At 41.7% G+C, this 26448-nt stretch overlaps 3 protein-coding genes across 4 annotated transcripts in view; 2 read left to right on the top strand and 1 right to left on the bottom strand.

Annotated features, from left to right (window-relative positions):
- The first annotated feature begins 7562 nt into the window (after nt 1–7562).
- Nucleotides 7563–14662, top strand: LOC117255577 (CCN family member 1-like). Its single transcript, XM_033624646.2, has 6 exons — nt 7563–7747; nt 8579–8792; nt 9586–9833; nt 10272–10425; nt 12206–12387; nt 13388–14662. Exons 1-6 carry the CDS (start codon nt 7697–7699, stop codon nt 13691–13693), a joined length of 1155 nt encoding a protein of 384 aa, XP_033480537.1. The 5' UTR covers nt 7563–7696; the 3' UTR covers nt 13694–14662.
- A 248-nt stretch (nt 14663–14910) lies between these two features.
- On the bottom strand, nt 14911–21370 carry LOC117255576 (ATP-dependent RNA helicase DDX39A). The gene is made up of 10 exons (XM_033624645.2): nt 21235–21370; nt 20102–20309; nt 19725–19852; nt 18973–19249; nt 18418–18536; nt 17462–17593; nt 17154–17263; nt 16780–16924; nt 16282–16429; nt 14911–15174 (listed from the first exon to the last, which is right to left on the bottom strand). The coding sequence occupies exons 2-10, from the start codon at nt 20307–20309 to the stop codon at nt 15158–15160; spliced, it is 1284 nt and encodes a 427-aa protein (XP_033480536.1). The 5' UTR covers nt 21235–21370; the 3' UTR covers nt 14911–15157.
- Nucleotides 21371–24445: 3075 nt separating this feature from the next.
- evi5l (ecotropic viral integration site 5 like) overlaps nt 24446–26448 on the top strand; it is a 61557-nt gene continuing 59554 nt past the window's right edge. For both annotated transcript variants that reach the window (XM_033623924.2, XM_078165335.1), the window contains exon 1: nt 24446–24825. The gene's annotated coding sequence lies outside the window, so the exon portion shown is untranslated. The remainder of the gene's footprint in view (nt 24826–26448) is intronic.

Raw genomic sequence — 26448 nt, forward strand, 5'->3', positions numbered from 1 at the left:
GCCGGCCAAAGGGTAATCCCCACCTCCCAGACGAGCAGGATATTTGGCTTACAAGTCTTCAGGCAGTGCTGCTTCTCTGCCTGGGAAAAGCTTTTTCCTTCCCTGTCAGTCGGCTGCTGTGAGCCCCAGTGACTGCTAAGGGGGGGCAGTCTAATCAGGAGACCGTGGGTGATGGGAGACAAGAGCGTGCTCTGAATAAAACCAGGTTCAAAGCTGCTGCGCTCTGCTGTCACAGTCTGGAGGAGGGTGAGAGAGACAGGGAGAAAGAAGAGAAAAATGATGAGGGAGAGGCAGAAGGGAAAGGGAGTCAGGGAGGTTTAGTGAAAAGAAATGAATTAAAGAAATAGAAAGGGGCGGCGGGGGAATATAGATAGAAATAGTGTAGATGAGGTGAAAAAGAGGGAGAGAGTATCCCTCAGCTCCGCCACCTACTCACAGTCTGTCGAGAAGAGTTTAATTAAATATCAGGGAGGGTGGACAAGTGAAGGAGGAGAGGTGAAAGCAACATTTAACAGTGGGTATTCTCATTAAACTATCTGATAAGACCATGATCATGTAGACCTGTAACCCAACAATGGCTAGGGGTGATACTCTTCAAGTTTCTGATGTGTGCTTGACGTTAAATCAGCTGGTGGGGCTGGAAAGTCAAAATTTGCTGTCTTTCAGTGACACATGGTTGCCCACCGCTGGTCCTAACACCCGTCTCTGACACTGAAGCCATGGAAAAAGCTGAACTGAGCAGCGACGGGTTATCAACATCAGGTTTCATGGTGCTCCTTTGGCCTTTTGTGTGTCTGCACTGCCAATGTTGACTTCACAGCTCAGTACCTTTGTGCTAAGCATTGGATGAAAACCTGCCCTGGAGGCATGTACTTTTTTCTATGTTGTAGTGTTTGGCTCCATCTTGTGGAGATTTTAGGGAAGTCTTCACTGTATGGCAAGTTAGAGGAGAGCTACTCTCATTTTCAGAATTCATGTTTTTCCTGTGGTCTGAGATGGTCCAGAAAAATAGTAAACAACGTCAAATCCAAATCCAAGTGCTAAAACTCAAATCTGTGATGCCATAGAGTGTAAAGCATCACAAGTTTGAAATATACCCTGCAATCATGTGGTGTCAGAGCTACTGGAAAAATGAGTTCAACACTGGGAAAATTCATGTGATCGCCCTCAAGTCAGAACCACAACTCAGAAAATCAGCAAAAGTTGCATGTTGACATCATAAATGCAAAAACATGGCGGAAGAAAGTAAATGTTCAGGTGGTGGTGATAAACTTTTTATTATTTCACATATTGCATGTCAATTTTTGCTCACATGTAATTTGTAAAATGGTTTAAGGTTGTAACCATTAGCTGCTGTTCACGTAGAGTGGCTTTAAATAGTTAGAAAAGTTGATTATTAGCATTCGTCAGTCAACGTTTTAGTAGTTTTAGGGGATGTACTGGTGCAGAAACAGCACCTTTTTATATAGAGCTTTGTGTTTTTAATGCTCTGAGCAATAAAATACAACACATCTTCTTTGAAGCATCAATGATTTTCGACAATACGACTTAAAGCTCATGAACACCCCTCCCAACCACCTCCTGACTTGGGTAATGGGGCCATCCAAGGAGCACATGAATGCACTGGCACTTCTCTGATGCCTGCCTTTGAGAGAGAGAGAGCATCTAATGTTCACAAACACTGATTGCATTTTTCCATGGTCGTGGAAATAACAAATTGGCATTGTTAATTTAAGTGGTGTTCCTCTTTAATACTGGAAAAAGTGCAAAGTTTGAAAAGTTGATAGATGCTGATGTTATGACAGGGATAAAGCAGTCCCAAAAAGCAACATCTCATAATTAAAGAGGTGATCTAAGAAAGGTTTTTATCTTAATCTGGACACTTGTATTCTTAGAAACCTTCCTCATAAGAGTTGATGTTGTCTCTTTTATCCATTACTTTCTTCTGATACTTCCACCAGGGGGAGAAATTGCTCCAAGGAGGCTGTCTTTGATTTAAGTTGATGTCAGTCTCTGCCAGGCCTGTCTCTTCTCTCCAGAAAGCTGAGTCCTGCTCTCTTATGTAACTTTACGATGCTCTGTGGGTTTGAACTGCACAGTTCATTAACACAGGAACCATATGCCAATGCCAGATTTAGCACATATCCCATTACACATTATAATATTATATGAGGAGTGTGGCTTACTCACACAAACACAGTCTCACTCTGAGCTTTCTCACATGTTTCTGTCTCTGTAAAGGATCGTCAAAACTCAGGCTTCTGTTTTGGTATTTTCAAAAGAATAACACACACACACCTTTCTCCTTTCTGTCACCTTGAACACACGCAAAAATGGGGTTCCCACATGCTTAACTTTTTCCACTGTCGCAGCAGAGAGACCAGTTTAATCACCCTGTCACCACCATTTGCACTCTTTCTTCCGCCCTTTTTCTCTCAGGACATGACTTTTCTCCACAAAGCTCAATTTCATGCTCCCATTTGGATAATTACATTAGAATTATGTTATGTAACGTGTATTTCTTCACGTCTCTCCGTGTGTATTTATGTATTCTAAAGTATATGACCTTAGTATCGTGTAATTTGGTTCGTGTGACCTTAAAAGCGGTATGGGCTGAAATACCAGCAGTCTGTTTTTATGTGAAATACCATACTGCCAGACTGCCAGAACCCCATCGGGACAGACCAGACCAGGCAGCAGGGCACTTGCTCACTCCTCCCCTTGAAAAAACAAACTCTCTTACCATGAAACACCTGTCACCTCCCCCTCCTCGACACACTTCTCCTCCCCTCCCTCCACCTTTAAGTCTTTCTTCTGACTCACCCACTTTTATTCACTGTTCTCTAAACGTTTCCTGTTTTCCTACATCAGCCCTTTCTCATTAAGCTGCGTCTCCCTTGATGTTTCTGTGTATTGTGTTGCGCAAAGTGTGCACCTCTCAGGTGACGGGCCACATGACAGAAACAGCACAGTATCCAGCCATTCGCCCTTCTGACATCACTTGTTTCCCCAGACTGTGTATTAGATTGCTATCTCCATATCTCCTCAGAACATCTCGTTACTGTTGATCCTTCAGGGGCGTCTGTTAGTTACACCAAGTCTGGGGTCAAATCACACTCAGTTCACCTCATTTAAAAACTCTCAGTGGTGGAAAACACTTTTTTGTTTTTGCTCGACTACATTTGTTTGACTGCTGCAGTTACAGGCTACTTAGATTGAGATGTATACATAGTCAGCACAGGACAATATGCAAATGCTCACACATTAACACATCACTAATAATTTAGGCTATAATAAATATAGTCATGTAGGGGCCTGTCTGCTTGACGACCTTATTATGTAGAAAATATGTTGAAACTTTACATTTCAACAACGCTGTGTTTAACGTCTGGTTAGGTTTGGGCTTAAAATACCTGGTTTTGGGGACACACTCCCCTCTGGAAAAATGATAATGTCTCGGTGAAAGTAATCGCCTTTTGTGCCACTATCCCCACTGAAAAAAACAGCAACGGGTCCTTAAAAACACCCATATTAGGGGCTAAAAAAACGCAGAAACACAGCAACAGGTAAGATAAGATAAGATAAGATAAGATAAGATAAGATAAGATAAGATAAACTTTATTGTCCCAAGCAGGAAATTTGCTTTGGGCACATAGTGTGACATAGCTGCATAGCAGATGCAACTATCATATACAAACAAGACACACAGCAGACAACCATGTAGTACGCATGCACGGCACAGATTTGAATAACATAATAGTGCAATTAGGACTACTGGGTGAAATAACTACATCAACTTTATCATATCAGGTAAGGCTAAAAGAATAAAAGCTCCTTAAGGTTGCACTAGCTCAGGAGGTAATCATAAAAAGTGCAATAAAAAACCTGTAGTATACCCTAATGTACTAGGGTAGTGGATCCACAGCAGTAGGCCTCCCCGCTACCCTAGTAGGGAGAGGGGAGGTCCCTAAGAAACACCCATGTTTGGGGGCTAAAAAGTCACTGGAAACACAGGAAGTGGTCCCTAAAAATCACCCACAATCGAGGGCTAAAAAGCCCCAGGAAAAAGAACCACAGGGGCTAGAAAGTCAGGGGAAACACAGCGATGACTTGCTAGAAAACAGTGTCTCCAACAGTGGTCTGCAGCTTGGCTGGCGTCAAGCCTAGGTGACACACCGTCCAATACCCTCTCCACCTCCTGATGACACAGTCAGCTCTAAGTCACTCTAGAAATATTGATAGTGTGCCTATGAAACGTGCAAATATAATGTATTTGTGGTTTGCAGGAACTATAGTGCCAACATTTTCTTCTGGTGACTGGGCTGATACAAGGCTCCAGCCAGCAGGCGCTTAGCTTAGCTAAGAATGGAAACAGTTGAGCCTAATTATCCCCCCACCACGACGTATCTGAACAGACAGGTACTGTATGAGAGCAGTATCAGTTTTATCATCTAACGCTCTACGCATATTTTTCATATTTTGCTTCAAGTATAGGAACTGAATACTTCGACCAACACTGAAAACTATGACAACTTGTAAGAACCTTATTGTGGCAAAGCTATGATACACTTCCTGATTGAATTAGGAGCAAATTCACCCCGACTGTGACTCAGACTCTGGTTTGAATCTGAGCATGGAGAAAAGTCATTCACAACTCAGAGGACAGCCTGGCCTGTGCCGTGATACAGTGTATAATTGTCTGATACCCAGTTAAACAATGCAGACGGGATAAAAATAACCGTAGGACTTCTCAATGACCAGTGCTCACATATGGTGAATGATAGCCCTGTCGAAAAAAGACTGGTTTCCTTCATCACACAAGATTAGTTTTACATCTCTGATTTCCTCTCGTTCGGCATCAGAGGAGAACTTGGAAAGAGAAGCAGCCGCAGGACTTTCAGAGCTGCCCCTGTACCATGACCACAGGGGGATTAAAATAGATGGGCCGTGACTTTGTCTCCTTGGTCACACCATTAGAGCGATGACTGACAGCTTCCTGAGGTGGTTTCCTTTTTTAAAATTAAGAGTCATGACTCTAATGTCAGATAGGTATCTGCAGAACAAAGATGGATGTTGGTTGTAAAAGGGGGCCGACCAGCTAGTTGAATTTCTTTCAAGCTGAAGTAGATTCAACAAAGGAAAATACTGGTTGAACTCAGGTCAGTTAGAAGTTCAGTACTGCTCTCATATCTGTTGGTTAAATACAAAGTTAGAGACAAGAGAGTGGTATTGCCTTTATATCAGCATCATTCTCTCAGTAAGAAAAGGAATAAGTGAATAACAAAAATGTTGAACTCTTACTTCGAGAGTCACCTCACCACCTCTGCAAAGTTTTTCTGTCTGTATGTCGACAGCTTGAAGACGCAGCCCCCACCTTCAGGAATGCCATTAATTTTAGAATCGCCGTCATTACTGATTTAAAGGCTCTTTGTTTTTGTGAGGGTTTGTCAGGACTGAAATTAGCTCGGTGAATCACAACTTTTGCAAAACCTGCCAAAGGCTGGAGAAAGATTTAGTCGAAGGGAGGAACAGGAAAGATGAACAGCTGGGGATGTTTACTATGTCTGTAACTCTTATTCATCTGCCTCTCCCTTGTTAGGAGGGTTCATGTTGGAGCAACCGCATCAGGGCATTGATGAGAGAGCATTGCTTGGCAAGTTACTGTAATCACCCAACATTTGTCACATAGAAGAAGAGGGATGTTCGTCTATATGTATAGCACGAGTCATGAAATTCCCCCAACCAATGACAGAAATATTGTTCTCTTATATATGATTTAGATTCAAGATTCAAAGATTTACAGCGCAGTGTGAAGGAAAAGTTACTTAGTTACTTTGCATGACAAAAATAAAATAAAAAAGAGAGAATACAAAGAAATTAAAAGGGAACATTGTAAAAAAAATTATGCAAAAGAAAATATGTACAATACAGAAAATAGTAGAAGGTAAATAAGTAGTTAAGAATTTTGTGTGGAAAACTATAATATAAAATATTATCTTAAAATGTATTAATAATATTAACAATTAATAATATTGATAATATTATATTAATGATAAATTTAATATATTATACAGGGATTATATAGAATACCATTCTTTGTTTGCACTAGGTAATGTTCATCTTTTGTTTTGTTTTTTTGTTTGTTTCGTTTAGGATTTTTTTTTCATTATTTTTTTGTCCGGTGACATAGTACAAACAGTGGACAAATTAGACATATTTAATAAATAAACAAGATGAAAATAATAATAAATAATTTTATAATAAAATACAATGAAAATAAATAAACAGTAATAATAACAATGTTGATGAGTTATATTAATAATATAATAATAATAATGGAAAAGTAAAAGAAAAAAAGGAAAAAAAAGAAAGTAACGTGCATCAGTTAATAGTTGGGGGTTTAGTTTAGCCCATTTTCAGCTGTTTCAGCTAGATTGCTGATGCACAGGTTGACCCAGACTTAAAACTAAATCAATCACCTGTTTAAAGCCTGAAACTAAACATGAGTTACTTCTCACTACCACCTGTATGAGAATGAGGTTTAACTAATTCACCAGCACAGAGTTTTCCCTGCGCTTAACACCGCCACAGCCCCCATGTAAGAAACCATGTGAGATGTTTGGCTTCTCAGTTCCTAAAGCAGAAATATGCACGCATACATGAACCTTCATAGCTGGAACCTAACTTTCAAGCCTCTGCCTATCACATTTCTCTCATCAAAGGAGGTCTCTGTGTCAGGGCAGGTGTGGCTGCAAACCTGTGGTTGAAAAGGAAGACAGCAGAGGAGAGGGAGGAGGGAGGAGGAGGAGGCCAACCCTCATATGAGCTGCCCTTAGAATAATAATCTCGCTCTCACCCTGGACGCCACCATTCTTTCCAAGTGATCATATCCTCATCATTCCCATGTCAGCACCATGTGGTTAGAAATAATAGTCAGAGGCAGCCCTCCCACCTGAATTTAAGATGAACAGCAAAACAATCAAAACGTGCCTTTCAAAACTGTGGCAACACATTTTCCTTTAGATTGTGATGGTTACAGACAAAGAGAGATGTGTTCACTCTCTCTGACAACTGGTATTATCTTACTATTTGCTTAATGCACTCCACTTTGATTTTCTCTCCTGGCACCTACACTGGTCTGGAAAAACATTTCCAGGGAGTTCCTCCCCCCTTCTTAGTCTTTTTTTTCCCAGAGGTGGAGGTCTTATTAATGTTACCATGCTGTCTGGCCCAGCTGAATATATTTACTTAGTGTTAAGAAAGTGGTGGCCACAAAAGCAGGAATGTGCCTGAGTGTGACTTGAAAGCGGCTGTTACATTTTAATTTTTAACCCATAAAATAAATACAGAGAAGGCCCTGAGATTTTTATGAATGGCTGCATTCATTCCAAAACACGCCCACCAATCAGGGAACTATCCTGGCGGTGAGGCCACGCCCGCTTGGAATGTCTGGGCTGCTGCCTCCGTGCCGATTGGATAGAGGCACGGATAAGGGGCGGGGCCTGCCAGAGGCTCACCAGCGGGTATAAATTAGAGTTAAGACACTTATCTCGGTAGAATAACAAGGACTACGGTCCGATAGAGACTGGAGCTCAGCGTGAAACCACTTAAGACTAACAACCGTTTATTGGATTGTAGTTTGTAGATATTATTTTGTCTTTATTTGTGTTTGTCTTGAACCTGTCAAAGGTTAATCATGGCATTTCTGATCTGCCTGACTGTACTGACAACAGCCGTCATCACACAGGTAAGATGTTTCTCTCCTGATTGAAGCACGTGTGGCTGTGAGTGAGTGTTTTGAAAGATTAAGATTAATTTAATGTGTGATCTCCTATGGAAAATGTAGTATAAATGTGATTGAACTTTGAACAGCATACGCATCTCCTGGTGTAAACAAATGTCTGTCAGCCTACAAGTGGGTACAAAGTTTGGGAAATGGACTTCCTGCACTGCTTATATAACAATGCATACTGTTCTTCTAAAGTTGGTTGTCCCTCTCTGGTAACCAGCATGCCTATTCCTTTTATAAAGCACAGTGAAATGTGGATTCCCACTGGAACAAGTTGGCTCTAGTGCCGAGCGATGACTCAAACCATGAGCCAGCAGGGGACTGGATACAAACCCTGAGCTGTCTAGACACTCAGGGCTGACCAGCCAGCAGTGATTTGACTTACTGTAGAGGCGTGCCGCAGTGCTTTGTCTGTAAAAGAATTCAAAATCAGTCACAAACCCTGGGGAGCCTAAGAGAGGACACAGGATCAAAAATGAATGTACCAGCTCTTCCTCACACTTTGATGTTGGAGGAAAAGCTGGTGCTAGTGCACTGATGATGACTTTTGCACACTGCTTGTCTGAATTTTCCAGTCAAGTAGTCTGTGTGTAGCATTGTGGCTCATTTAATTCTCTATCTAAATGTCTAAAAGCCCTTTTCTGATGCTGCTCTAGATCTCTGATGCTGCTTGAACACGGCTCTGGAGGTCTTTTTTTTCTTTTCCTGTAGAAAATGTTGCATGACTCATCATCTGCTTCATGTCTGATGATGTGATCTTCCTCTCTGCTCTGTCCCTCACCCTGCCAGGTGACTGCTAGCTGCCCAGCAGTGTGTGACTGCCCTGGAGAGCCCCTGATTTGCCCTCCAGGAGTAAGCACTGTGCCAGATGGATGTGGGTGCTGCAAGGTGTGCGCTGCACAGCTTAACCAGGACTGCAGCCCCATGAGGCCTTGCGACCACCACAAAGGGCTGGAGTGTAATTACGGCAACGATGTGACCATGGCCTGGGGCATCTGTCGAGGTGAGAGAGAATTTATGTTGGGAGGGAAGGAATTTCACTCAGAAAATAGCTGCCTTCTACAGCTATTTGCACTGCTCACCTGATGGAGGACATAGTATTACCATGCATGGAAAAGAGCCATATATTTAAGATGAATATGGTGAGTGTGACGCAGTATAAAAGCCAAAAGGTGATGCAATGTACAGAAGATGTCAAGGAAATGGAATTTACTAGATTCTCCTTTCCATACAGTAAAAGCCGTCACAACTTAGTGACTAAGCAACATGTAACCTTGCACATCCGGGGACAAGACGGGGTATTTTAATGAGTAGTAGATGTTTTATGGCAGCAACAGGGGGTTTCAAAGATAAAAATACACTTTCCATCTGCACCATGCCGATGCTGCCCCACAAACTATGAATAGCTGGTTCTTCCGAGCTTAGGAGACAAGGAGTCTGACACTTCCTGTGTCCTTATTTCCACTGACCTTTCGATCTCAGTGGTCCTGTGTGGTTTTGTGTACTGTTGCGGGGGCGATCATTGTTTGTGTGTTTTGGTAAAGTCAGGAGTTGCTCAACAGCTGTTGAAATAGGAGCATGTGGTGAATTCTTAACATACTGTATCCAGAAGCCTAACCATTAGTCCCCTTAGAGTTGAAAGGATGTCCGTGTAGGAACTGTGAGATGCATTTCTGAGATAACTAACCTATGGACTGTGCCAGGAATACCCCTTTGCTTTATGGTTAACAACAGTCATATATGACCAACCTGCAGTTTGTGAGTCATAAAATGTTTTGTTGAATGTACCTTTTCAGCAAAATCAGAGGGACGCACATGCGAGTACAATGGCAGGATCTATCAGAATGGTGAGAGCTTCCGTGCCGGCTGTAAACACCAGTGTACCTGCATCGACGGGGCTGTTGGCTGCGCTCCTCTCTGTACCAACAAGCTGCCACCTGCCTCTCCATCCTGCCCATACCCACAGCTGGTCAGGGTACCCGGGCAGTGCTGCTTCAGCGTGGACTGCCATAAGGGCACCTGGCAGCTCCCACCTAAGCATCAGGTTTGTTTTTTTTTCATGCCATTTCAAAGATACTCTATCTAAGTCACTGACACACATGGCACATATTGGAAACATTTTATGGAATTTGTTTAGCAATATCAAATGATGAAGGTGCAATTTATCACTTGCCACTTTGGTTTTACTTTTTACTTTTACTTTTTTCAAGATGAAAGATTTTAAGTTTATTATCACAAACAGAAGCATCAAATCATCACAATTATGAAGCTGAAGCATCTCGAATTTTATCATTATTAAACAAAAGATTCATGCAGATAGAGTGTCTCTCTTCTTACCGATTGCCCTAAGGTAATCCCTTCACAATCAGGGCGGCGGGGGGGGAAATACTGTGGAAAAAAGACACATAAAGATAGACGTGACCGCGGCACAGATGAGTCCTCCGCGCTGTCTCATCTTTCCTTATCTTATCTCTCATCTCAGGTGCTTCCACCACAACAACAACTGCCCAGACGCCAGCACCATCCTGCTCCGCACCAGCCTGCTCCGCACCAGCCTGACAATGAGCTGGTCAATGAGTTCACAGACGTGAAGTCCAGCGGCTGGGAGAGTGAACATGGCTACAAGCACCTGCCTGGTGAGAGAAAGGGAGACTTTAGGGGGGAATATTTCATATTTATCACCTTTGCTTGACTCACTTTTTTTTTGTTTGTTGTTTTAAATTGGGTGCTGGATTTGAAATGTTGTTAATATAACATTACATAAAAACAGGTAAAGAATTCAATGGTTCCCAAAACTTTTGTCTTGTGTTAAATCAAAGCTTTGCAGTTTGTGACCTTTTGTAATAGGCTGCAGGTCTACAGGTTGTGACCAGTTCAACTGAGGTGTAATTATTCTCCCTCAGACTGCCACATTAACTTATTCAACCATTCAAACGAAAACAGACTTGAGATTCTGCAGCCATCCTCTGGAAGACTGTACTTAGGCACAGTGGTGGTTTGAGCTAAATGCTAATGCCATAACTAAAGCATTGGACAAATAAAGATATGACCTGATGTCAGTCCTAGGCGGAAATGAAGGGATCACCAAGTCACCAGTAACTAAAGTCATCAGGATTCATCCTCTGGGTATTATGGATGTTAAAGTTAAAGTTCACCCCCAAATCCAAAATATATATTTTCCTCTTACCTGTAGTGGTGTGAGTTTCCGAGTGTTGAAGATATCGGCTGTAGAGATGTCTGCTTTCTTTCAAATGTAATGGAAGTAGATGGCACCTGGCTTGTTTTGCCAAAGTCAACATCAGTGTCTCTTTCCAAAAGTCATGACTGAGTTACTCAAGATAATCCACAGACCTTGTTGTGAGCAGTTTCATGTAGGAACTATTTTCTTTCTACCAAACTACACCCACCAACTGTATCACCGCGTAGAAGGAAACGTGCAACTACTCATGGACAAGAGACTCATTCTCATGATAGCATGAGATGAAAACATTAATGACATCTTCCTCAGTTGAGGTATAATGTTAGCTAGCTCAGTGGTGCTAGGTGAGCTAGCAGATTTGGTTTGCGCATGTTGTTTGGTAGAAAGAAAACAGTTCCCACATGAAACCGTCACTCAAAACTTTCCTTCTACTGAACTACACCTGCCAAACTGTATCACCACACAGGAGGAAGCATACATCTACTGCTAGCTCACCAAGCACCACTGAGCTAGCTGACATTACAGCTCAGCTGAGGAGGATGCCACTAATGTTTACATCTCATCCTGTCAAGAGCACAGGCCTCTCGTTCATGAGTAGCTGCACGCTTCCTTCTGCACAGCGACACAATTGTCAGGTGTAGTTACATAAAAACTGCTCATAGCTAGGTCTTTGGATAATCTTGGGTAACAGGGTCATGGTTTCTAGAGCACCACAAGCCGAGTGCCATCTAGTTCCTTTACATTCAAGAGAAGGCAGACATCTCTACAGTCGATATCTTCAACACTTGACAGCTTACACCAAAACGATCAAGACTGATAAATAGTACTACGGGCAAGAGGGAAAATATGTGTATTTGATTTTTGGAGTTAACTGTACCTTTTTAAATAGGCTACCAAATTTCATGGCAATCCATTCAATAGTTGTTGAGATATTTCAATCTGGACCAAAGTATTGGACCGACCAACATATGGATATTGCTCTCTGTAGAACCACACTGCTCTTTAAAAAGTAAAGCTCATAGGAAAATCTAAAAAAAAGAGAAGAAAATATATTAACTTCTGCTTTTCTATCCTGTTAATCCCTATGTGATTCCTCACATTTCTATTGTGACCCCCTGATAGAGTCTAGACCCCCAGGTTGGGAACCACTGTCCTCATTGATATGTGTGATTTTTCTTTTTCCTCCCTGCCCTCCACCCTCCTTGGTGTCTCTTCAGTGTGGAACCATCTGAAGGAGAAGAAGTGCCCAGTCCAGATCACTGACTGGTCCCAGTGTTCCCGCAGCTGTGGGATGGGCGTTTCTTCTCGCATCACCAACAAGAATCCTCAGTGCAAGCTGGAGAGAGAGACGAGAATCTGTACGGTACGGCCATGCCACGGCCTAACAGTCCCAGCCAAGGTGAGCTGAACTGAACTTGACTTGAACTGAATGGAGAGACAGACAGAGAGAGAGCAGAGGTCGATTATACACATTACTGCCAGAAGGGCTTCTTATCACAACAGCTTATCTCTCACACAGTGAAACCTAAACGCCTTGTGATAACACACATCAATGAGGAATTATTTCACCTCTTATCTATCATGTCAGACTACACGGGGGGAAACAATGCCTGCTCATTTTTGCTTTGCTTTGCTTGTTTCTATCGTTAAACTAAAGAGCAGAGGCTGAAAAAATCTGTGCAGCAAAGAGTGAAGAATTAGAAGTTCTAGCACTGAGTAAATATGCTCTTAGTGCTAAAGCCATCTTTATCCCGAGCTTAAGAACAGAGATTATTTTAGCAGTACTTTCGGGAAGCTCTGCATCCAGTGGGAACTGGGCAGTGCTGATATACTCGGCTGTGTTTTGGTGGCGAGCAGGCGCCTTTTTAAATATAGTCCCCCACCCCCGGCATTCCTGCCAAGCAACTGTCCATAGCTAGGCCCCGTCTGTGTACTCAGAGTCCAGGGAAGTGGTGTGTCTATATTAATCCTCCCATGTTGGACACACACACTAAGAGCTCCTTTCTCTGCTCGACTGAGTTAAAAGCTCTGGTGCCAAGAGCAATTAAAGGTGTCAGTGTGTTTAACAGAGGAGGACACTCAATCTTTAAATAAAATGTTTAATCTTAAAATTAATCACTTAAATCTAAAAGTAATCCCTCTCTCACTCCCTGCTTTGGCATAACAAGTTGAAGTCGGGCCCTCTTAATGTGAAACTAATGACTCTGAGTGCAAAGCTGCTTAAATCTGCTGTTACGTAAAAGGACAGGGCAGATAAAAATCAAAGCTTATTAGAAATGTTTTATATATTGACAATCGTCATGTTTTGGTGGATTTTGCTACTGAAGCCAATTAGGAACAACACTCATTATTATCCAGACTGTGACACTCATCGTTTGACTTTAATCATTCCACTACAGAGAGGGAAGAAGTGCTCCCCGACCCAGAAAGCCCCAGAGCCCATCCGCCTGTCCTACGGAGAATGTGTGAGTGTCCGCCTCTACCGGCCCAACTACTGCGGTGTGTGCACAGACGGACGGTGCTGCTCGCCACGCCGCACACGCACCGTCCCCGTGACCTTTGTCTGCCCAGACGGTGAGCGTTTCCAGAGGTCTGCCATGTTCATCCAGTCGTGTAAATGCAGCGACGACTGTGGTCACCTCAATGAAGTGGCCCTCCCTCCACAGCAGTGGATGTACGGAGATACACACCAATTTATAGACTAGTACTGAGGAGGATTTTTTTTATTTTATTTGAATGTGATGAGGTCAAGTTTCTTGATGAAGAAAGACACTTCAGGACTAGGGGCCATTTTTCTCATCTGGCTCTAAGTGAGTGAAGACCAGGAGCGCCTTTTTTCTCAATCATAAAGGCAACCCTTTATTGTGATCTTATTATATGACCGGAGCAGATTGTACACGTGCCCGCTCCTGTTCAAACAGACATGGGACCTAAATTAGAGCCCTGAAGCACCCCTTGACTTCCTCCACTCTGGACTGATTGCTAGTTCAGGTGTGGGTGGATGAATTTTTTTTTTTTTTTTGACACCCTCAGATCTGCCTGAGAGGAGAAACACTACAAGAGCAACAAAGCACTTTGTTTAGCACTGAGATTTGGGAACTACGACAGCAGTGCACAAGGATCACTTCACCTGCCAACAGCAGCCTCACATACCGTCATGACTCCATATCCCACAATGCACTGTGACAAATCGGTGACAACAAGCAAAATAATCTTTTGCAGCTTTATGTAGAAAGAAAATAGACTTTTTTTTATTTTAAAATGTGTAAAATCAGCATGTCATGAACATAAGCACAGACTGCATGATGGTGCCTTTTATTGGCACACAAGCCATTTATATCTACACACAGCAATGAATGACACGGTTCCTCTTTAACTCACAGACTGTTCAAATGATAAGGAACGCTATCTGGAACTGACACAAGCGTTCAGACAGGACTGGACCAATGCCAATTGATTTCTTGTTTGTGCATTAAATGCAGCGTAGAGAAATGTCTTACAACCCTGTATTTGAGAATTTACTTTGGATCACACTGTAATCTGTAAATATATTTTCTTTATTTGGATCCAAGTTTGTCTTTTTGTCACATTTGTACACTTCTGTGGCTCAAGTGTAGCTGTCACATGTTTTTGGTGGTCCATCCATGTGATAAAAAGCCGTTTCCTGCCCCAAACTGTCTGCTGAGCTCATGTTTCACACAAGGATTTATGTTAACTCAACTTGTACTGTTTCAAAATTGGCAGCCAGTTTTAAGTAGCCAACTGTTTGGTAACTGTGTGGCTATGTGCTTGAAACTATGATGATAGTGCCCTCTGCTTGTAAGGATAATTAACTACAACACAGCTTGTATTTTATGATACAAGGGCAGTGTAACTGTATGTTTAATGTGACTGCCAAAAAAAAAAAAAAAACACCATTAAATAAAGTATAAAAAGTTTATTTGTTCAACCAAAACAATACGTCCATGTTTTAACAAGGAAAACACTAAAACAAGCACCCTGCAAAGACATAAAAATTAGAAAAAAAAACATTTTTATCATTATGAACTTGCCAACATATATGGTGCGAGGAGGGCTTTAAAATAAATGTTGAGTGGGTTTATTCCTCCACCAAAATACGGCAACACCATGGGTCACACATGATCTTCACTGGTAAGATGCTTCTCCACTCATCTGGACTGTTCAACTGCAAAGAGAAAAGGGAAAGTTCTTAAAATGTGTGATCACAGTATGTGTGATGTATCTTTACACTGGCTATCGAATGGGATTTCACAGATCAGTAATAATGTAATTATGCTTTGCTTTATGTGTCATTTCATGTGTTTTACAACCAGATATTTGAATCCAGTGGTGTGGTTTAGGTTTGACATGCACACCAATATCCTGACATGTGATAATGTTGACAAGGGGTCTCATTTATAAACACTGCCTACGTGCAAAATGAAGCCTGAAAGAGGCATACACCCCTTCCCACACAAAAGTTGTGATTTATAAACCTAGATTTATGGGAGAAACTTTGACCCATTCTTATGAACATTTTGGAGATGGGAAACAGGCGATACAGATGGTGGGGTGGAAGCCTTATGGAAGTTATTGTCCAATAATTTTTGGTGTACGCCATTTTTGGCTATTGTCTGTACGTGTATTTTCAGTATGGATCCCACACATTGTTTTATAAATAAGACCACAGGTTTTTTAATGCTGTACAGGCATGTCTTCAAAATGGAAGACTTGCAAACTGCTGCCAGTCCCCCACCCACCCATCCACACAGAGTTATCCAAACACACCTTAAATTGTGGCTGCCTGAACACCACTTCATTTAGCTTCTATGTTTTCTCATCAGTAACAACAGGACAGCAGATATTCTTAATGCATCCACCATGTTAAAGATATACTATGCAGGATATTCCTAAAAGACGTATATGAGCATGTACCCCCACAGCACTGAGGTGAACTTGGTGCTTTATAAAAAGGTAGCGACCAGGTGCCATAAGCAGCAGGTATCCAAGAGACACAGTGACAGAAAAACGCAAATATAGCTAGGCGAAACACCAAACAAGAGTGAATCTGGAGTTGGCCCTTTACTTTCACTGGCAAGCTTGTTTACAAACAGTAATTGACAATCCTGCATAGTATACCTGTAACAAGATATAATGTATAAATGTGTCAACAAAAAATGGGTTATGCGAAGAAAAAAAACCTTAAATATGAGAATACTAGTGCACATGTATACAAATTTGGCAACTGAAAGTGGCAAGCCTCTGGCCAGGCATGAGCAACAACAGAACTTACTGTAGGAGGAGATATCAATCTCCTCTGGTAGCTCTGCTACGTTGACCTCAAAGCGGTCTTGAACTTCGTTCAGGGTCTTAGCGTCAGCCTCGTCGGACACAAAGGTGACGGCCAGGCCTTTGGTCCCAAACCTGCCAGCACGGGCCACCTGAGGTACAGAGAAAGACGTTGGGGCTCAAAAATGGGCTCCTCTCAAAAGCAAACAAGAAAGCCACAGGCTTTCTATCATCAAAAAAGGGAATATATAATCATATTATTATTATTATTATTATTATTATTATTATTATTATTATAATATCATATTATTCCCAACTTTACTATTAATCTCTTTACATTGTAATCACTATTCCCAAATTATAAAACACTGACTGAACAACCTCTAGGGAGGGTTTTGGTGCATTTGTCACAAGCTACAACCCCCCAGCTTATAATTTTTATTTGTAAAATTAACAGATTGCTGATTTAAAAAAGTATAAATTATATAATAGCTGGACTGACTCTGTGAAGGTATGTGTCAGAATCCTCTGGCATGTCATAGTTGAAGACGATGTTGACTCGCTCGATGTCCATGCCGCGGCCAAACAGATTGGTGGCAACCAGGATTCGCCGCTGGAAGTCTTTAAACTGCTGGTACCGGGATAACCTGGGGTGGAGGGATGAGCAACAACAGGAAGGGGAATAAGTAAGATGATATTTCAGAGTGAGACCAAGACCATAAACTGCAAACCTCTCAATCAATATCATTTCACATATAAATCTGGATCTAAATTCCTCAACAACAGAGATCTACTGTTTAATGTGATTTTGGGTGGGGAAAAATTACTGTTGACTTTAAGGTATAAGCAAAAATGCTAGAATCAAAGGGCACGTACCGCTCCTCCTGCGCCATGCCCCTGTGGATGGCGATGGCAGGGAAATTCTGCTCCACCAGCAGCTGGGACAGAGCCACACAGCGATGCACTGACTTTACAAAGATCACCACCTAAAAGGCAGCCAAAAGAAAAGGTTTGCATATTTTTGCTGGGAATGGCAAAGACATTGATGAGATACAGACAGGCTGAAATCAACATAAATATCTCCCTCTACAGGACAAAAATTATGCCTTTTCAAAGAGATTTCAAATGTGATGATCGATATCTGATTCAGTATCTCACAATGAAGCAAATATTGGGCTGAGTACCTGGTTGAACTCAAGGACATCGAGCAGGTCAAAAAGCTTTCGGTTCTTCTCGCTGTCCTTCAACTTGCAGTAATACTGCTGTAAGCCATGAAGCGTCAGCTTGGTCTCATCGTCCACAAACACTTCCATGGGCTACGCAGCAAGAGAGAGGAGCCAGACATTATTCTCACACACAAACAATTTTCTGAAGTTTGAATTTCACAAATGATCTGTGCATGGTGGCTCACTGGACCTGTTCTCCTGGACTGCAGCAGAGCCAGGAGTACTGACTGTCCTGACCAAGCCAAATCTGCCAAGGAGGATCACTTTGCCCCTTTGATATGGCCACTTATGACACTGACAGCCACAAGTGGGCAAAGCTTAGAGGGACTTTGCAACAAACACAAAACGACCCAAACTATCTCACGTGTTAATAACTAATAACAAGAATAACCAAGAGAATCTTAATAACTGCAATCATGCACAGGACACTGATAAAGTAAGCAACTGTTCCTTTTTCATTTTGCAGGGATTGAACCAGCAACCCTCCGGTCACAAGTACACGTTCTCTCACTTTTTGGCCACCACTCGCCATAATTATTGTTTACAGTAATGTGAACGTGCATGAAAAAGGAGAATCCATTAAAAAAACATCACTGGTCCCAGCACACATTGAAATGTCAACATGTGCAACACAGTTTGAATATATGAGATGAAATAAACAATATTCCTGTAGTAGAAATACGAACAAGGCCTATAACTATTTATTCCAATGGGGAAAAAAATGATCAATTTTCATTAACAAAGATTAAAAGGATAAAAACGCGTATTGTAAACGACAATCTCAGATCTCAGCCTGCAGGTCCTTTCATCTCTGCTAAAATAAATACACTGGAAAAAAAAAGAGGCTATATTACAGCTGAATGATGCACGGCTGGTTGGATTTATAACATTTGTAAATCTTGATAATAACTTACATCCTGCATGAACTTGCGGCAGACAGGGCGGATGTCTTTGCTTAGCGTTGCACTGAACATCATGACCTGCTTCTCATGGGGTGTCACCCTGAAGATTTCCTGGACGTCACTCCTCATGTCTGTCGGAAAAAAAAAATAAAATAAAAATTCCCAAAGTTACACTAATTGCATTTTGATTCAAGCATGCTCATTACCTCTGAAAATTAGATTTTTTTTTCTCACTTTTATTTAACAAAAATACAGATTACTTCACTCACTATTAGATCACAGTGTAATTATAACACCCACAACCCATTTTCACATAAATGTACACTGACAGCTTTGAACGTGGATTTGGTTTTAAAGCTCAGAATAAGGAGAATGTTATGGACAAAGACTGTAAAGATATGCGCAATGGGAGAAGATGACATGACATTAACAAGAGACAAATTAATTTACAGAGCAATACTTGAATCAACTGGAAACTCCCAGCCTTACATATTGACCAATGTCCTTCACCAACGCCATTTGTTTCACAAAAGTCCACTATAAAACACTTGTGTTCCTCTTACTCACCCAGCTGCTCCAGCATCCTGTCACACTCATCAAGCACAAAGTGTTTGATGTTCTTCACACTGAGGGACTTGTTGCGGATGAGGGCCAGGGTACGACCTGGCGTTCCTACGACAATGTGAGGGCAGTTCTTCTTCAGGACTTCCTCGTCCTTTTTGATAGCCAGGCCACCGAAGAACACTGACACCTTGACAGTGGGCATGTACTTGGAGAAGCGCTCGTACTCTTTGCTGATCTGGAAGGCCAACTCTCGCGTGTGGCACATTACAAGGACAGACACCTGGCATGCAAAGAGTAACAATATTAGTTTTATTAACTGCATAGTCTCTCCAAAATGTCTGTACTCAGGGCCCTATAAATGTGAACAGCACATACTCCTGTCAAGGTTGTGTTCCCAACTTCGTGTACAGACATGGTATGTCCATTTGTTAAACCCATTCAATGCATATCCAATGTTGCATGTGTATGCATGAGGCCTCAGATTTGAAAACTGTAATATTCATAAACTGTATTTATAAAGCACTTTACAGGTGCTTTAAATGATTAAACCAGGATTACAACATTACAGGACTTAGGCAAATTAAAAGAATAGTACAGAATGAACACCTACCAACATCTGATAGCTACAAAAAGTAATCAGAAGGAGGTACGATTTTCATAACAGAATCGTACAAATGTAATAAACACCACCTAGACAGAGACATAGTGACCATTTAGCATGAAAGACGAGCAAAAATCAATGAAGACCAGCTCACCTGACCATCCACAGGTTCTATCTGTTGCAGCGTGGCCAGTACAAACACTGCTGTCTTTCCCATACCAGACTTAGCCTGACACAGGATGTCCATGCCCAAGATAGCTTGTGGAATACACTCATGTTGGACTGAAAATACAAAATATGGCAATCAAAAGGTGAGTGAAATCTTCAGAAACATCTACTGATTCATTGAAAATACAAGGATATGACACAATCAATAACGACAACACACGAAAAAAGGGAGTTTATGTGTAGGTGTAGACCTTAATTTATTATATTTATAGAGACAGCTATGGATATATTATATAAACAGCTTCAAATGGAGCATATGTCCATGTCCTTTTTTAACTTTAAACAACCCGTAACTGCCTTTACCTTCTGAGGGATGCTCAAAACCACAGTCGACAATGGCACGAAGCAGCTCTGGTTTGAGGAGAAAGTCTCTGAAGCCTGAGCTGTGAATGGATACATAGGACCCCTTCACTTCCTTCTTGTTTGCTGGGGTCCCACTCTCAGGGGCTCCCTGGGGCTCCTCATCCTCTTCATAGTCCAAAAGTTCATTATCAACGTCGGTCTCAGCCATCTGTATGAACACAATGTATATCAGCATATCTGTCTCAAAACTTTGCTCAAACAATAGACTGTGTCAAAGTCTTCTTCAGGATGCAAGCTCACATTTGAGATGAAGGCCGAGTAGTCTCTTTAAATTCAAATGATAACTCTTAGATAAATCAACGTAATCAAACATTCTTCATAAATTCTCATATCTGGTGATGCATATCATCGTTATTTCATATGTCTGATAAAGTCTGTTTCAAAGGATAAGTTAATCTAGGAATTGGTTTTGTTTGTTACCAGCTTGGTGCCCAAATGATCCGAAACTCTTATCAGCTGTCGCGAGTTAGCTTACGTTAGCAGAAGGATGATTTGGCTAAAGTTAGCAGGCCGCAGTCGCGGTTCGCAACAAAACGAATGAATGAATTCTTGGAAGGGGGCGTTAATATTAACCTCTATTCGTGCAGTCTTAAGCTACAAACGTGATAAATGGTTCCCGTTCCCAATTAGGCTGCCTGCAAATGATGGCCGACCGGTGTGCTCCGGCAGAAACAGCGATCCTCGCCATTCTCTTTCATTCAAGCCGGCTAGTTAGCAAGCGAGCAGCTAACAATTCAAAGTGGCTCACGAAGTACTTTAACCAACCCAACTATTTACCTATACGGGATATCTTACGTCTCTAGCATAACGTTGTTACAGGATATGGTAGTGTATAATGGATGAATTGTCAGAAAAACAAGAATTCGCACTACAACTAAACAGCTAAAGCTAATTGGCTAACTCAAAACAAAGCTAATGATCACGCAGCTAGCGTGTTGGCTACCGAAGCAACTCGCAAAGCCCCAACTCGAGCCACTTCTACAAAGTATTTAAAAGAAATTTCAATTTATAATTAAATGCATCTAAATTCTGGCGAATTTACTGTGAAAAACCACGAAGGCACGGCACAATACCTTGGTGTGATGTTTAATGTCCCGCCGATGTCAATGTGCGTGATTCTACGGAGATATCAAGGATTCACAGCACAGTGAGCACACATGTATGGTGCGTTCAGGTACACCTCGAAAAACCTCACGCTCTCGATGTAGTGTGAATCATGGTGTGGCTCAATGGCTATAAAAAGTACGTGTTATGATGGTTTTGCCCGACAACAAAATGAATCCTGTGACAAAATTATTAGGGCGTTGTTTTACTTTACACACACAAAACCCTGAGGTGTAATTTTGTCCATTAGATTTAGGCAAGGCAAGTTTATTTGTAGAGCACAATTCGTACACAAAGTAATTCAAAGTGCTTTACAGAAGAAGAAAATGCATTAAAATCACAATACAAAATAAAAACATAAATAATCATTATAAAATGAACTTTAAAAGAGAAGAGTGCAGATAAGATCCTTTCAGTCATATGCACAGTGAAATAGAGCTGTTTTGAGCCTAGATTTGAACATTGTCAGAGTAGAGGCCTGTCTCACATCTTCAGAAAGACTGTTCCAGATTTTAGCTGCATAAAACTGGAATCCTCATTCCCCATGTTTAGTCCTGACTCTGGGCACCAGCAGGAGGCCGGTCCCTGAGGTCCTCAGAGTCCGAGATGGTTCATATGGCACTAACATGTCAGAGATTTACAAATATAAAAGTCTACATCGTTAAAAAATCATTTTGACACCAATTGATGGCATGGCTTTCGGATTCTCCGCCGCTTAAACCAATTCCTTGGTAACTTTAAAGTCATACATCTCCATGTTCCTGTTATATGACAGTCAAATAATCCTGTCTATATACTGTAAATCAATATTCCCTTATTTGTGACATCATCTGAACGCATCTGTGCGTCACAAGCGTCTGCAGCATGCAGACCGTCGCCACTTTTCCAAGGCTGTGATTGGTCAGAATCAAAGCGGTCAGGGAGAAGGGCCAAAATAGCACTATTTAATAAACTATTATTATGCCTTTTGTTGCTTTAGATTTTTTTTTTTATGATGGACTACTGTTACAGTGTCTTTTTTATGATTTAGGACAGATAATATTCTCGACGGAAATTTTACCTTTTTATCTTATGATAGGATGTTTTAAGAGAGTGAAAGTCTTGTGCCATGATTATTTAGCTATTGCATTGTTAGTCTAGTTAGTATGTTCATGATATTTCCCATGCAGCACTGAGCATTTGCAACATTTGCGTGCTACAATAGCCCCAAGAGCATTGGGAGCTGCAGTATCCAATATGTCCACTTGATGGCAATAAAGTAAAGACATTTGGCCAGGTAACAGCTATCATTAAATGCATGATCTATGAATGATCTTTGCTCATGTTGGTCACATGGGGCCTCGGTACAAAAGCTTAGAACATCCCTCAAGGCATGTCTGTGTTAAAAAGCACCAATATAGGGATCTAATCAGAACTGAATTAAAGATGCCCTATCTTTGTTTCTGCTGTTGTGGAAGGATCAAATCCTTATTTATAATTTAAATTCAGCACAGTTCTTAAAAGGAAAACTGGGTGATTGAATGAGTATGACCTTCCACTAATGTCTTTTCCCACAGTTTTTGCAATACCAGTCATTACAAGCAAACCTTCAGTTACCAGTACCTTTAATGGAATGTGTACAAAATTAATGTTTCACTACCAGATAAATATTTTGGCCACCTTCCTTCTGCTAGCTCTGTGGCCAAGATGTTCCTCTCCTTTCACAGCCTCCTGTTGTTGTATCTCAGGTTGAGAGCTGTTTTTTCCCCCACTGTATAGGTCATCTGCAGCATCTCATCCCCTGCAGTCCAACCATCCTACAGCTCATACTGCAATAGAGTTGGATGTCCTCTATCTAGCAGCACTAGTATTGAAGTCACACATTGAGGTTTTTTTGTGTTGTCTCTTTTATGCAGGAAGTGGTCTACCTGGGCTAGAGATCCAGGCCCTAGATGTGATGACAGTGGCTGTGGTGTTGCTTTAACAAGCTTATGTTGAAAATGACTACAGTTCATGTGTGATAGCCTTTGTCTTTGCCTCGTTTATGTCCCATCTGAGCTTGTTCAATGTGAGTGAGTTTCTGTGGTTTGCACATTCAGCTCAGGAGCTGAAGGCTAACACTGGTCAATTGTTTGAGCATAAATCCACTACTGAATACAGTGTTGTAGGCTCAGGGGGCTGTAAACCATGAACATAAAAGAGATAAAAGAGGGAGAGAAAAAAAGAAAAGACAAAGTCACATGGTGTATGCTGCATTAAAACAGTGACAGTGGTGTAATGTAGCAATGTGCATTTACCCAATGCTGTACTAAGGTATAATTTTGAGGTAGCCTACTTGAACTTTATTAGCATATTTCCTTTTAAAGGCCTTTTCAGGATACTGCAACTTCATTACAGTTTACAGGGAAACATTTTTCTTTTACTCCACTAAATTATCTGACAGCTATAGGCTAGTTACTTAACAAATTCAGATTAAACAACAATCCGACAGTATATTATAGCTACAAAACCCCAAGTAAAATGACATTGTTGAATAAGCAAAAATAATCAAATAATCTAATTATAATAGTCCACACTTTTGCTTTTAACATTGTAAGTGCATTTTACTGATAATATTTACATATAAGTAACATTTTAATGCAGGTATTTTTTTTACAGTGTGGTAGCCTTTAGCTATATTTTCTTAAGTAAAGTATTAGAGTACTCCCTTCATTCACCACTGTGCAATAGGCTACCTGCTGCCAATCTAACGACAAGCTCAGGTGTCACAGAACAGGTAGGTCTACTTCTAATTTTAGCAAAAAATCAAAATAAAGTTAATTTTTTTAAAGAAATAACAGTAAAACATAGCCATACAGTTCACAGGCGCTTAGATATAAGACTGGAGTTTGTTGTTATGGCATAATCACTCACAAAGCCAGAAATCAATTGAAATCATCACATACAACCTAATTTGTCACATAATTAATCGTTTAGTTGTCATACACAGTAAATCCGTTAAAGCTGACACCGCTGTATGACACCTGCTGATCCCGCCTCCCTGCAAAATAAAGCTCTATGCTGATTAGCCACCTTTGTTGTCCTTCTAAAGGATCCCGCAGTCTGAGCAGACAATTGGTTCGTGACTTGTCAGTCATTTCTCATTCTGCCACCTGATTGGTGCGCCCCACCTCGTGCTCAACTGAAGCACAGAACGCCAGCCACTCTGTGTGACTCGCTGGTAATGATTGATGCTGCTGTTTATGCCGTATCTCCGATGAACCGCAGGCTACATCGCGCGGCTGTCATGGTTATTTTAGCGGATCTGTACAGAAATATTTTCCTCCTCTAGTTCAGTTGACACACACACACGAGCCTCTCCGCGTGCAGAGGGCTCGCGACCAGCTGTGCGACGCGGCGCTGCCTCCCGGTCGAGCGGCGGCAGGACGATGGCACTGCGTTGGACGGTCTCTCTGTATTTGTCCTCGGTGATCTATTAAGATTTTAATTAGCTGGTAACATAACATACGTTTGACGTTTACGACGGGCTGATGTGGGAGCGACCATAAACGCACCGCTCTGATTATGGAAAAGGAGTCCAGGTAGGCTTTTAATGTTTATTTATCTATTTGAGGTGCTTATTTCTTTAAAGGGAATATCAGATGTTACCGTGTGAAGCGTATGTACGGGCCCGAGAGCTTCATAGCTTGTTTCAATTCAACGTTAAAATATACACAGGCCCTCATAGCAAAACACTGTGAAGCCCCATCAACAGCAGCTCCATCCGTCTGCTCCATTTATCTCAGTGAAAAATTCCACTGTACGGCATGCCAACGGAGACACGGCCCATTCATTAGCCCATAAACCATATTTATTGCTAAGGCATAGCATGCTCTCTGCGCCCTCATTCTTAATATCGTTACACAATCGCATTGTTGTGGAAAGCCGGGACATTTGGTGCCGCACAGAGTGGATGATGTGTCATTTTGGCCACAGATGTTGATCCAGCCGAGCCATGAGCCGACCGCAGAGCATGTAGGCCTGTTGTTGAGGCATCCTCAAGAAACAGCAGGCCGGGATAATGAGCTGTCATGTCCAAACATCCCTGTCAGTGGGATTACAGGCTCTTAAAGTAAGGACAAAGGGTTGTAGGAGTCATTGTCACCTTTAACAAATGCCTTTTTGCTTCAGTAGCAACAGTGGATGGATGGCAGAGGGGTTACCATGTTGTATCCACCTGTGTGTTTCTATCCAGATATCCTGAGCTGTCCTTGATACACAACACTGACACCGAGCCCCAACCTGCACGTTTATTGGTCATCTTAGCTTGAATTGTCATTGGGTCAGTGTTGTTTTGGCCCTTAATCAAGCTGTTTTTACTTTATCCATCTAATCAGTGAGTGATTAAAAAATCCATCTGGCTTGTAAGACAGAAAACCAGCACTTCTCTCGAACCGCTGTGTTAAATGAATCTATGCTGTAAATCTGGGCCAGGCACATATCACATTACCTCCTGAGTGGAATAAAAAGTATAGAGCTGACATAGTTTTTGTGGTATGATGTTGAAGGGTTAAAGATACCGCTGACTACACAAAATGGAAGAGCTCCCTCAGGCACTTATCTTTTTTCTTTAGGAGTGGGGAAACTATTCAAGGAATTAATTATCTCACTCTGTTGATTGTGATTACGGCTTAAATGCCCCATGACTAAGGACATGTACCACTGACTAATGGGTCGTTCATCATATCCTTGTGTGCGATACAGTGAAATTACTCTCAGGCTTATCTACGAAATCCACTCACCGTGCAAAAGGCATCTCACACATTTCACCGTCAAGGAAACAGGTATCTGATTCTCACATCCTGGTGACCTTGTTTCTGTGCGCCACAGCCTCGAAACTTCTTCTATATCTGATCCTCCCATCACACGCGCACACAAAAGATTGCATACAACGTCTGTGACATGCGAGCACACCCCGGCTTATCCCAGCCAACCTTTTCCTGTGCACTCACTGCTGCTGCTGCTGCTGCTGCTGCTGCTGCTGCTGCTGCTGCTGCTGCTGCTGCTGCTGCTGCCACATTATTCATTTGTGTGAGAGAGTGGTAAGCTAATAGGCTCTGGACAGTGTCATCAGGATAAACAGTCTTTGAGTTGTTTGTACACTTGTGTGTGTGTGTGTGTGTGTGTGTGTGTGTGTGTGTATGTGTGCATGGATTTGAATCTGT

This window comes from Epinephelus lanceolatus, chromosome 3, assembly GCF_041903045.1.
Source record: "Epinephelus lanceolatus isolate andai-2023 chromosome 3, ASM4190304v1, whole genome shotgun sequence".
Taxonomy (NCBI): domain Eukaryota; kingdom Metazoa; phylum Chordata; class Actinopteri; order Perciformes; family Serranidae; genus Epinephelus; species Epinephelus lanceolatus.